The sequence below is a fragment of the Rattus norvegicus genome, chromosome 3, assembly GCF_036323735.1.
Source record: "Rattus norvegicus strain BN/NHsdMcwi chromosome 3, GRCr8, whole genome shotgun sequence".
In the NCBI taxonomy this organism is placed as follows: Eukaryota; Metazoa; Chordata; class Mammalia; order Rodentia; family Muridae; genus Rattus; species Rattus norvegicus.
In genome coordinates this window covers 182,730,226-182,741,540 of record NC_086021.1, presented here as the reverse complement: position 1 = coordinate 182,741,540, position 11,315 = coordinate 182,730,226, and the positions used below count along the sequence as shown (strand labels likewise).

Here is an 11,315-nt window from a genome sequence, read left to right as displayed (position 1 = left end):
AGGTGTGCTCAGGAAACTCAGGGAGGGACTTTGGGAAATCCACTTGGTGGCCCTGACCTGGTTTCTGCCCTGGAAGCTGTGGACTTGGAGCCCTTGAAACGTCTCAACTAGGAGCCTCAAGCTATCTCGTTCCTCCTGAAGAGCAGCCAGGTGTCTGGACACAGCAATCTTTCTGTCAAGAGTGGGGTGGGAGAGGTTTTCACAGGAGTTTCCTGGGCACTGAGCATAGGGTTGAGAGTTGTTTGTTTGTTTTAACTTTTTGAGAGCCGGTCAGTCATACTGGGTTTCCCAGGCTTCTCAGCTCACTCCGCACCCCAGGTCATCTTTAAATCTGTGATCCTGTCACCTCAGGGCTCTTGAGCGAGTGTCTGTGATGACAGGCCTTTACCACTGTGGCTGATGCGGGACGGGTGCTTTCAAGTACTTCCTTCCTTTTTTTTTTTCTTTTCTTTTTTTTTTTTCCAGAGCTGGGGACCGAACCCAGGGCCTTGCGCTTGCTAGGCAAGCGCTCTACCACTGAGCTAAATCCCCAAGCCCAAGTACTTCCGTTTTTGAGACAACATGCCACACCGCTCAGGCTAGCTTCAAACTCGATGTGCCAAGGGTACCCTCAAATGCCTTTCGTCTCCCTCCATGCTCCGTGTGCCGTGACTACAGATGTCTAATAATCCCAGCTTCTGAGGTGAGCTTTGCGCCTGTTGTGCAAGCCCCAGCCACAGGCAAGTGTGCCTGGAGTTAAGTCGCCGTTGCTTCTCGAAGCCACGGCTAGGAATTCCCGCAGAAGCAACACACGTACAAACAAGCAAATAAACCAGGGTATCTGTTTTACTTTACGTTAGCTGGCAATGCCAGAAGTGCCAACAAATGACAATGCCAAGGCAACCTGTTGTTCTTCAAAACATCAGGGATGCTCACCCAGGCACAGCACACAGCCTGCCCCAGGCAGACGCTGGTGGTGCTCAGTGCACGCCTTGCTTAGGCCAGCGCAGGTCTCGGGCGTAAGCCCCTTTGCAGCTGCGAATCTCTGTGTACTTCTCCAAGCAGTACAGGGGCAGACCAGATCGCCACCCGATGAAGCCCTGGGTGGTCTTTGGGACTGGAGGCGATGGGAGAATCTGAACAAGAAATGCAACGAGTTAGTCAGAGGGAAGGCTCCTTCCTGCCTGTGTGCCAAAAGGAGGATCTCATACAAGAATCTCATTGTAGGACAAATGCCCACACATGCCACAGGAGTGCCTACGGTGCCAGTGAGGCCTAGCATGGAGAAGTAAAACAAGCCAGTATCAAGCAGTTATGATGAAAATAACCACTCTCCCACCAGCCAGTTTGAGGTCCATGCATGTATGTATATGTGTGTGCGCGTGTGTGTGCATATTTGTATGGAGATTGGTGTGCCTCTCTGTGTTTATATGTGCACATGCATAGTTGTATGTGCATGTTTATACATGCATGTGTTTTCGTGCATGTTTGTGTTTATATGTTCGTGTGTGTGTGTGCGTGTGTGCGCATATTTGTATGGAGATGGGTGTGCCTCTGTGTTTATATGTGCACATGCATAGTTGTATGTGCATGTTTATACATGCATGTGTTTGCATGCATGTTTGTGTTTATATGTTCATGTGTGTGTGTGTGTGTGTGTGTGTCTGTGTGCATGTGCATGGCCACATGTGGTTACAGGTGCCGTACCAGTGAGGCTCGCAGACTGCTTGTTGGTCTCCTGGTCTTCCCGGCATACCCATGTCCTCACCTCTGGCTGCCGGACTGACCACAGTTCGCAGTGGGACTTACTTTTCTCTTAGAAAATGGTGCAAACAAAAGTTTTTTTCGAACCTTGATGTATTTATCCAAGGGGCTCACTGGATGGACACGGAAGTGGCTGGGCAGCTCGACCTTGGGCTTTGGGGTATGTGGTTCCTCGTCACCCTCGAGCAGCTGAAACAGAACCCCAGAGACCAGAGCGTCAGGGCAAGGCTAGGTCATAGGCTGTCCGTTCACCCCAGAAGGCCACGTGTGACAGACTGTACCAGTGTGGCTTTAAGCATAGGTGCTGCTGGTCCTAGCACAAGCAGAGGGTGCTGGAAGTGGGAGCTGAGCTTCTGAGTTGGTCCCGAGTAGCCCTCGGGGAGGTCCTCTTACTAGACTTGCAGCCCAGGAATCAATATTCCCACCATAGGGCCGGAGAAGACTTCCCTGGTCAAAAATTCAAGCTAAAACATGTCCATGACAGTCCCAAGCCCAGGCTTTCTAACCAGAGAGGAACGCCCCACGCTCTGGGATAATTTAAAGCCATTTAAAACTCCCTGGAAACCAAATTTAATTACACGCGAGGAATATTAATATCAGATCACTTGCGAACAGTACATTATTAAGGCCCTTACTTTATGCATCGGATTTCAAACCGTATAACTGTCTAAGAATTTTAAAAACCTCATTACGAATGGCATAATTTCAAAGCCGTGCCTTGGGTGAGCTGCGGGCGGGGCTCCCACTGCTGTGAAGTTCAGTGCTTTGAGCTATGTGGTTCTGGTCACAGTTTCTCTCCATCTGGTGTCTGGCTAGAGGTAGTTAGTTATGTCACAAACAGGCAACCCCTGGAAGCCCTGTAGCTATTCTGTCTCCATTAGTGTTCTTTATAAATAGGACTTGCTCATTCTAGAAGTGGGCTTGGTGGGAACACTGGGACAACTGGAAAGTGTTACCCCTGAGTTGTCTCTTTGCCCAGGTTCCTACCATCCCCTAGTTGTGACACTTGCCCCTTCTGATTTTGTCATCTGTCCAGCCCCTTGTAGACACCTGGACGTGTGAGCCAACCTTCAGGGAACACCTGGGAGGGAAGACACTGTCTCAGTTACTCCTTCCAGGTCCCGATACCTCTAGGCCTGCAGAGAGGTCCACCATACCTTGGTTCCACCTCCGCCCTCAGTCAGCTGGCACCTCACATTGGTGTCCCCTTTGCTAGCCTTGTGGCCAGTCATTGTTCTTTGTACTCAGTGGCTTTTTTATTAAAGATGGCTGTGCATCTGCCTATTGTGCAAGGCCCTGGGCTGGTTCGGAGGATGTGCCTGACACACACTTCACACCTCAAGAGTGCTCTGCCACTTCTCAGAGGACGGGACCTCTGGATTTAGGGGAGCAGAAACAAAGCTACTTAATCAGTGTGAGCATGTGTGTGTGTGTGCCCCCACGTGAATGATCACTGTGTGTGTATTCACATGTGCATCCATGTGTGCGAATATGCTTGTGTGCATGTGGGTGTGCATGTGCTCATGTGTGCACTGTGTGTGTCCATGTGTGCACGTGCCTATGTGTGTGTGTGTGTGCAAGTGTGCTTGTGTGCATGTGGGTGTGCATGTGGTCATGTGTGCACTGTGTGTATGTGTGTCCATGTGTGCACGTGCTTGTGTATGTGTGTGTGTGCAAGTGTGCTTGTGTGCATGTGGTCATGTGTGCACTGTGTGTATGTGTGGCCATGTGTGCACATGCCTCTGTGTGTGTGTGTGTGCAAGTGTGCTTGTGTGCATGTGGGTGTGCATGTGGTCATTGTGTGCACTGTGTGTATGTGTGTCCATGTGTGCTCGTGCCTCTGTGTGTGTGTGTGTGTGTGCGTGTGTGTGTGTGTGCGCATGCGACTGCACTTGCAGATGCCAGAAGAGGACATCTGTGTTCTGTTGCATGGCTCTCACCCACAAAGTCATCTCCTCAGCTTCTCTCAGTTCATGCTTGCCGATTGTCTGATGTGGGTCATTTATTTCCTGACATGACTAGGTTACAACCTGGACATGGGAGGGGAGGTGGCTCCTGATGAACTTCTCAATTACCTCTTTCATGGAGGTTGTTAAATATCCCCACTTCGACGGCCAGTTTTGCCGGGCTTCACTTTCGGCCTTCAGACGGTATTTCCTGAGACAGAGAAACAGTTAGTGGGAGGCGGTGCCCTCAGAAAGGCCCCGTGTAAACTCCCGGGAGCACAGAGAACCGCTTGCCTGTATGTCCTGCACACTGACTGGCTATCGGGTCTGCAGGGGGTGTGGATGGGGCTGGAGCAAAAGAGTTTAACGCCCTTGACCGAGCCTCTCTTAACATACGAGGAGGCCCTGGCCAAAGCGAGAGAGGAGGGCAGTAGTGGGAAGAGACGGTACAGAGGGTGGTGGTGTGGGGGATCAGGTGGGACTGGGGTTGGCTCTAGAGGGACGTCTGAACGTGAGCTCTCTTGTTCTGCATCTGGGAGAGGAAGGGTACCATGAGGCAGAGGAGTACTCATGGGATGGGGCCAGGAATTTAAAAAGACACTCGGCCCTGGAGTCCTGCAAGTGTAAACTCACAAGTGTGAACTTCTTTAGGGGTCCCTGGATGCTCTACCCACCAATTCCACTGGGGAGCAGAGCTGAGGGGCAGCTGTAAGGTGATGGGTGGGGTTCTGTAAACTGAAGTTCAGCTTGATCCCTCGACCGCCTATTTGGGAATCAGAATCTGCGCCCCTCCCCCACCTCTGCAGAGCTGGTCTCCGAGCTTAGAAAATAGTCAAATAGTCTGTCTGTCTGTCTGTCTGTCTGTCTGTCTCTCTCTGTGCGTGTGTGTGTGTGTGTGTGAGCGCGCGCGCTACGTGTGTGTTTTCCCATGTGCCGCTCTGTGTGAAGGTCAGAGGTCAACCTTAGGTGTTGCCTTAGTTACGGTTTCTATTTCTGTGTTGGAACACCATAACCAAAAATCAAGTTGGGGAGAAGAGGGTTTATTTGGTGTACACTTCCACATCACTGTTCACTGTGGAAGGAAGTCAGGACAGGAATCAAACAGGGCAGGAACCTGGAGGCAGGAGCTGATGCAGAGGCCTTGAGAGGCATTGTTTACTGGCTTGCCCAGCCTCCTTTCTTATAGAACCCAGGACCACCACACCAGGGCACCACCCATAATGGGCTGGGCCTTCACTGTCAATCACGAATTAAGAATTGTAGGTTTGTCCGCAGCCGGATCTTACTCAGGCCTTTTCTCAGTTGAGGCTCCCTCCTTTCCAGAGACACAAACGTGTGTCAGGTTGACATAAAACTAGCCAGCACATCTGTCATTCTTCAGAAGGCACCTTGTCTTGGAGATAGGATCTCTCGGGAGGACCTGGGCTCACTGGTCAGACTACAGTGGCTGACCAGAAAGTTCCAGGGACTTCTCTGTTTCCTCCCAAGCCCCGGGATTGTAAGTGCTCACACACACCAGGCTTTCTACACGGGCTCTAGAGTCAAACTCGGGTCTTCCTCCTTGTGTGCGAACGCTTTCCAGGCTGAGTCCTCTCCCAGCCCTAGAGTCTGTTTCTATGTATGCCCGTGCATGCTCTGTGTCTGAGTGTGTGCACGTGTGTGCAAGCCGGAAGACTAGACAGCTCAACTTTCCCGGTTTAAACTCGGCCATCAGCTCTCGCTGTGAACAAATGCCAGTTTGATCCGGTCCCAGGGTCTAATTCTCATAGAGATGAAGCCAACATGAGCTCAAACAGGAGGCACAAGAGGGGCCGTGAAATTCCCCATGGCCATATCAAAAAGGAAGTAAAAATAGCCAGATGACATCAATTTTCACGATGCCCTTTTTGGTGTGAATCTTTGAAGTTTGTCAGTTTTTCATGTCCAGCTAACCCAAGGTTTGACCACGCTCACTCCCAGTGTTCAGGAACCATGTTGGGTCCTGGAAATCAGAGTCTGGAGACTCAAGAGAGCCAGCTGATAGAGGAGGAGGGGCCTTTTGATTTGGGTCTTGAAGGATACGTAGGAGTTTGTCTGGTGTAGTGGGGAAGAAAGGATACTGTTTCCTCTTGGTGGGGTTCATGGGTGGTAACAAACACTTAAAACATTGAGATTGTGAAGTCTGTGGGAAATAACACTTTTCCACTTATGAGGATCATACACACTTTCCCATAAAGCAGACCTAATGTGGCAATCCCAATATAAAGCCAGCTAACTCCTCATCTATCTGTCTCCACCCTCAGCCACCCACAGAGGTGTTAAAAAAGATGACTAAAGTCACAGAGATGGTTACTAGGGAGCTCAAGTGACAAGGTAAGCCAGGAGCCTGTCATCCCACATATCAGTTGGCTGCAGCAGGAGGGTGGTGAGTTCAAGGCCCGCATGAGCTGTTGGGGAGTGTGTTTAGGCCAGCCTGGGTGTCTCAAGATTAAAAGCAAGATAAAGAAAGCTGGGGTGAAGTTCAGAGTCAGAGAACCTTCCCTGCATTCTTGAGGCTCCAGATTCATGTCCAGTGCTGACCGAGGGAGGGAGAGGAGCAGGGAGGGAGAGGAGCAGGGAGGGAGAGGAGCAGGGAGGGAGAGGAGCAGGGAGGGAGGGAGAGAAGGAAGGAGGCAGAGGAGGAGGGAGGGAGAGGAGGGAGGGAGGGAGAGGAGGGAGGTAGGGAGAGGAGGAGGGAGGGAGAGGAGGAGGGAGAGGAGGAGGGAGGGAGAGGAGGAGGGAGGGAGAGAAGGAGGGAAGGGAGAGAAGGAGGGAGGCAGAGGAGGATGGAGGGAGAGAAGGAGGGAGAGGGGGGGAGGGAGGGAGAGGAGGGAGGGAGAGGAGGGAGGGAGGGAGAGAAGGAGGGAGGGAGAGGAGGAGGGAGAGAAGAGAAGGAGAGGAGGGAGAGAGAGGAGGAAGGAGGGAGAGGAGGATGGAGAGGAGGAGGGAAGGAGGGGAGGGAGAGAGAGGAGGAAGGAGGGAGAGGAGGATGGAGAGGAGGAAGGAGGGAGAGGACGGAGGGAGGGGAGGGAGGGACGGAGAGGAGGAAGGAGGGAGGGGAGGGAGGGAGGGAGAGGAGGAAGGAGGGAGGGGAGGGAGGGAGGGAGAGGAGGAAGGAGGGAGGGGAGGGAGGGAGAGGAGGAAGGAGGGAGGGGAGGGAGGGACAAATGTTTCTTGCATCTAAGGTTTAAATTCGACTTCCTATAGTGGTTAAAATGCCAAACAATGGAATGCTATTTAGCACTCAAAAATATCCATTATGCCTGATGGAGATACGTTTTTCAAGGAACGGATTTTTTTGTTGTTGCTGTTGTTTGAGACAGGTCTCACTGTGTACGCTACTCTGGCCTTGAACTCAGAGATCCACCTGCTTCTGCAGCTCCACACTGCCGTGGTGCTGCGTAGTTTTTGTGCCATGGCTTACTGGGATTCTGCAAACCCAAACCTGTGTGCTACTGCTCTAGACTGCCCTAGACTGCCCTAGGCTTGCGGCACCACATGCAGCCCTGGATCTTTTCAAATTAAATTTTCTTCTCGGTTAAAAGAATCAGGGAAAACCAAGAAAGAGCAAACCGTCTCTCCTTTGAGGTTGTCAAAAATTAGTGTTTTAAATTTTTTTCTTCTTTTAAATTCCCTATTAGAAGGGAAGGGTGGTAAGATTGAGGTACCCCTGTGTCCCTAACGTTGACCCCGATTATCCTTAGAGCCTTCCTGTTACTCCCAGCGGTGGACTGTCTTCTGGTCTTGGTGGGGAAACTGAGGCCACCATGATGTGTACCTGGCAGGTGAGAAGGGCCCAGCCCAGCGGGCCTTACCAGATCTCGTCCTGGGCCACAAGGTTCATGCGCTCTGCGGCGGTGGTACTGAGCGGTTTCTGCGCCATGGATCCCGGAGTCTCCGCAAACCCAAACCCGTGTGCTCCTACCCTCGACTCTGCGTCCTCAAGTGTAGTCCCGTTGCTGGGAGACTGGTTGCCAGGTAACACATGTCACGGAAGCGGAAGCACTGCCCACCTACAAGGAAAGAGGGTCCCTGGAGCTTGGCCCTGGCCTTTGCCCTCTGAGCGCCCAGTGGTCATCCTGTCACGTGTTCCATTGAGAGACCTCAAGGCTTAGCACCAAGATCCCCACTCCTCTCTCCATAATGGGAATTGCTCGCAGGCTCCACCTCTGACCTACATCCCCAGCCCTCAGTCCTTCCTTCCTTCCTTCCTTCCTTCCTTCCTTCCTTCCTTCCTTCCTTCCTTCTTCCTTCCTTCCTTTCTTTTTTAATTATTTAAAAATTTGACACAGGAACCCCCGAAGTTGCTCAGTCTGGCTTTGAACTCACTCTGTAACCCAGGCAGACCTATGCTTCGAGTCGCTCCTCTCTCAGCGCCCTGAGTCGTAGGTTGGCTTGTTCCTTTTCAAAACTTAAACATAAACACGGAGGTTAGAGTACTCATCTGCCAGGTGCAGAACCTCAAGAGCACAGAGCTTGGTGATATCTATTAGAGAGACACCCTCCTGTCTAGACCCTGGACATCACCAAGCAGCAGGTCAGCCCCCTCCAGTGGTTACAGAAAACGCTGCCCTCTGCCCCGCCCCCACTTCCTGGCAGAGCTTGGCTAGGCCTGGGTCAGATCTTATAGAGAGGCTGACCCATTTAGCAGGCTTCTCTTGCCTGCTGAAGCCTGTGGGAGGTCCACTCATGTTGCTTAGAGTTTTCTCCTGTGCTTTTCCACTGCTGCATAGTATTCCATGCCTGCTTGAGGACAGAGTTGGTCTGTTAATGACCTGGACTGCACAATAAGCTGAGAACGGGCCACCATCAGGTGTTCTTGCCCTGGGTGGGTAGGTCCTCAGGTGGGTGGGGATCTTCTAGAAGGGTGGCCACGGGGCAGGGAGATTTCACACAACCATGAGGACCTGAGTTCAATTCCCAGAGCCATATAAAATGCTGTGCACGAATTTTTATGTCATCCTTGCGCCGGGGCCATGCTAATAATCTCTTTGTCGTTCTGATTTGGAGTCCCCAATGGAGGAGTTAGAGAAAGGTCTGAGGTAGTTGAGGGGCGGTCAACCCCATAGGAAGAACAACAATAACAACCATCCAGACACCCCAGAGCTCCCAGGGACTAAACCACCATCCGAAGAGTACACATGGAAGGACCCATTGCTCCAGTCGCATATGTAGCAGAGGCTGGACCTTGTCAGGCATCAACGGGAGGAGAGGCTCTTGGTCCTGAGAAGACTCGATGCCCCAGTGTAGGGGAACATCAGGGCGGAGAGGTAGAAGACAGTGGGGGGGAAGCACCCTCATAGAAGCAGGGGGAGATAGCAGGTTTCTGGAGGGGAAACCAGGAAAGGGGATAGCATTTGAAATGTAAATAAAAATATTCAATAAAAATGGAGAGGGGGGAGAGAGAGCATGGTGGCACACTCCTTCAGTCCCAGTGTTGGGAAGATGGAGACAGGAGATATTCTAGATTTCCCCAGATAGCTACATTCGAAAGTTCCAGGTCACTTCAGAGACTTTGCCTCATAACACAAGGTGGGCGGTGCCTGATGAATGACTTCTGAGGTTGACCTCTGACCTCTGCACACACATAAACTGCACCCCCATCCCTGCCTACACCTACCCCCCTCTCCTACAGGAGGGTGCTCTGGGCAGATCTCTCTGAGGAGAGGACCTTTGGATCAAAGCATTTTCTGTGCAGGGCAAGGAACGGTGGGTGCAAAGGCCTTGCGTGCAGGGCGCCCTGCGGAGCGTCCAGAACTTCAGAGCACCGTGGTCACGTGGACAGGCTTGGGGCATCTTACATGGGCTCAGCTCACGGCCCCACTTTTCATCACTGAGACCCACATCTCTGAAAGGGAGAAGGCAGGTTAACTGTTTCCTCGCCTCTGTGACAAATACCCTCTCTGAAGGGGGGCTTGACTTTACAGTCCATCACAGCAGCGAAGTTATGGCGGCAGACACGTGAGACGGCTGCTCACACAGCTGTAGTCAGGAAGCCGGGGAGATGAATGCTGGTACCCAGCTTGCTGTCTCCATCTGTTCAGTCCAGACTTTGAGCTGTGGGGTAACGCCTCCTAGAGTTAGGCTAAATCTTCTCCTCTCAGGCTACGCCAGGCAGCTGAACCTACAAAACTAGGTGCCCTTCAATGCTGACTGGGGAAGGAATTCAACCACCAAACAGTGCGTGGATTGCCCTGGATAGGATCACCTTGGGGACTTTCTGTAGGGTTGTGTACACCCAAGGCCCCCACTAGGGAACTACCCTTCCTTGGACACCAGTCACTCTATCTTGGCTAGGTTTAGTGTTAGGAGCCCCAAGGAGGAATTGCCTAGATCAAATTGTGCTATGGCCATGGCTAAGGGGGACTGTTGTCTTAGTCAGGGTTCCTATTCCTGCACAAACATGATGGCCAAGAAACAAGTTGGGGAGGAAAGGGTTTATTCAGCTTACACTTCCACATTGCTGTTCATCACCAAAGGAAGTCAGGACTGGAACTCACACAGGGCAGGAAGCAGGAGCTGATGCAGAGGCCATGGAGGGATGCTGCTTACTGGCTTGCTTCCCCTGGCTTGCTCAGCTTGCTCTCTTATAGAATTCAGGACCACCAGCCCAGGGATGGCACCACCCACAATGGGCTGGGGGTCCTCCCACCTTGGTCACTATTTGAGAAAATGCCTTACAGCTGAGTCTCATGGAGGCATTTCCTCAACAGAAGTTCCTGTCTCTGTGATAACTCCAGCTTGTGTCAAGTTGACACAAAACCAGCCAGTACAGTTGTCTTGATTGCTAACAATGTAGAAGCCCAGCCCACAAATCCCGGGCTATAGTGAGCAAGCTAAACTTGAGCCAGCTAGTGTGCCCACTGCATTTCTCTGACTGTGAAGGGTGCTCCTTGCCAGGCGCAGGGCGCCAATGCTGAGTCCCCGAGTCCCTGCTCTGACTCCTTGGGTAACAGACTGTGATCTGAAATGTGAGCGGAAGTAAACGCTTCCCCCACTCCTATGTAGCTTTCGGTCACCATCTCTGTCACAGCAACAGAAAGGAACCTAGGGGCCTACAACACCCTCTCACCAGCAAAATGGTCAGACTGAATGCCATCAAAACATGGGACCCGGGGTGCACACGAGCCCATGCTGTCCCCAGCACCCATCACCTGTGAATTATTGCTCCGAAGAAACCTGTTTCCCTGCAAATCCCATTTCACACACACCGTTACCTCCTATCCTGTCTACCCAGGAATGTCAGAAATGACTGTTTTGGGGGCATGCATGGTGGGTGGATGTGAACCCCCACATACCAAGTCCCACTGTCCTTGTGAGCTGAGGTGTCCTTTCTGTTTCCTATCCCCTCCTTCACCCAACCCCGGCTCCAAGTTTGAATCCCTTTCCCTCTGTTATTTGAAACAAAAATTTTCCCGGCCTCTGACAGACAGTTTTCTTATCTAACAAAGTTTTTCTGGTTGTTCATTGTTTTGTTTTGTTTTTCTTGGCAAACGTTCTTCTGAGTAAATTCCAAACATGGAGAGAGAGAGAGAGAGAGAGAGAGAGAGAGAGAGAGAGAGAGAGAGAGAGAGAGAGAGAAGACAGGATTGCTACGCTTTCTGGCCA

General features: G+C 51.7%; 1 protein-coding gene and 1 pseudogene across 2 annotated transcripts; both read right to left on the bottom strand.

Annotated features, from left to right (window-relative positions):
• Positions 1-807: 807 nt before the first annotated feature.
• On the bottom strand, positions 808-8,299 carry Cimip1 (ciliary microtubule inner protein 1). 2 transcript variants are annotated; one of them, XM_063284577.1, is made up of 5 exons: positions 8,037-8,299; positions 7,523-7,720; positions 3,819-3,900; positions 1,831-1,932; positions 808-1,115 (listed from the first exon to the last, which is right to left on the bottom strand). In XM_063284577.1, exons 2-5 carry the CDS (start codon positions 7,588-7,590, stop codon positions 960-962), a joined length of 408 nt encoding a protein of 135 aa, XP_063140647.1. In that variant the 5' UTR covers positions 7,591-7,720; positions 8,037-8,299; the 3' UTR covers positions 808-959. The 2 variants fall into 2 exon arrangements, with proteins under 2 accessions (XP_063140647.1, NP_001103012.1); NM_001109542.1 differs by lacking the exon at positions 8,037-8,299 and having other exon boundaries at positions 809-1,115; positions 7,523-7,640.
• Positions 8,300-8,633: 334 nt separating this feature from the next.
• Rnu6-1162 (RNA, U6 small nuclear 1162) lies at positions 8,634-8,731 on the bottom strand (annotated as a pseudogene).
• Positions 8,732-11,315: the final 2,584 nt, after the last annotated feature.

Excerpts from the sequence above, each read along its gene's own strand:
- Cimip1 (XM_063284577.1), bottom strand. The coding sequence starts at position 7,590 with ATGGCGCAGAAACCGCTCAGTACCACCGCCGCAGAGCGCATGAACCTT. Across the intron at positions 3,901-7,522 it reads GTGGCCCAGGACGAGATCTG|GAAATACCGTCTGAAGGCCG; the intron begins GTAAGGCCCGCT and ends TCTCTGTCTCAG. Across the intron at positions 1,116-1,830 it reads CCTTGGATAAATACATCAAG|ATTCTCCCATCGCCTCCAGT; the intron begins GTTCGAAAAAAA and ends TTTCTTGTTCAG.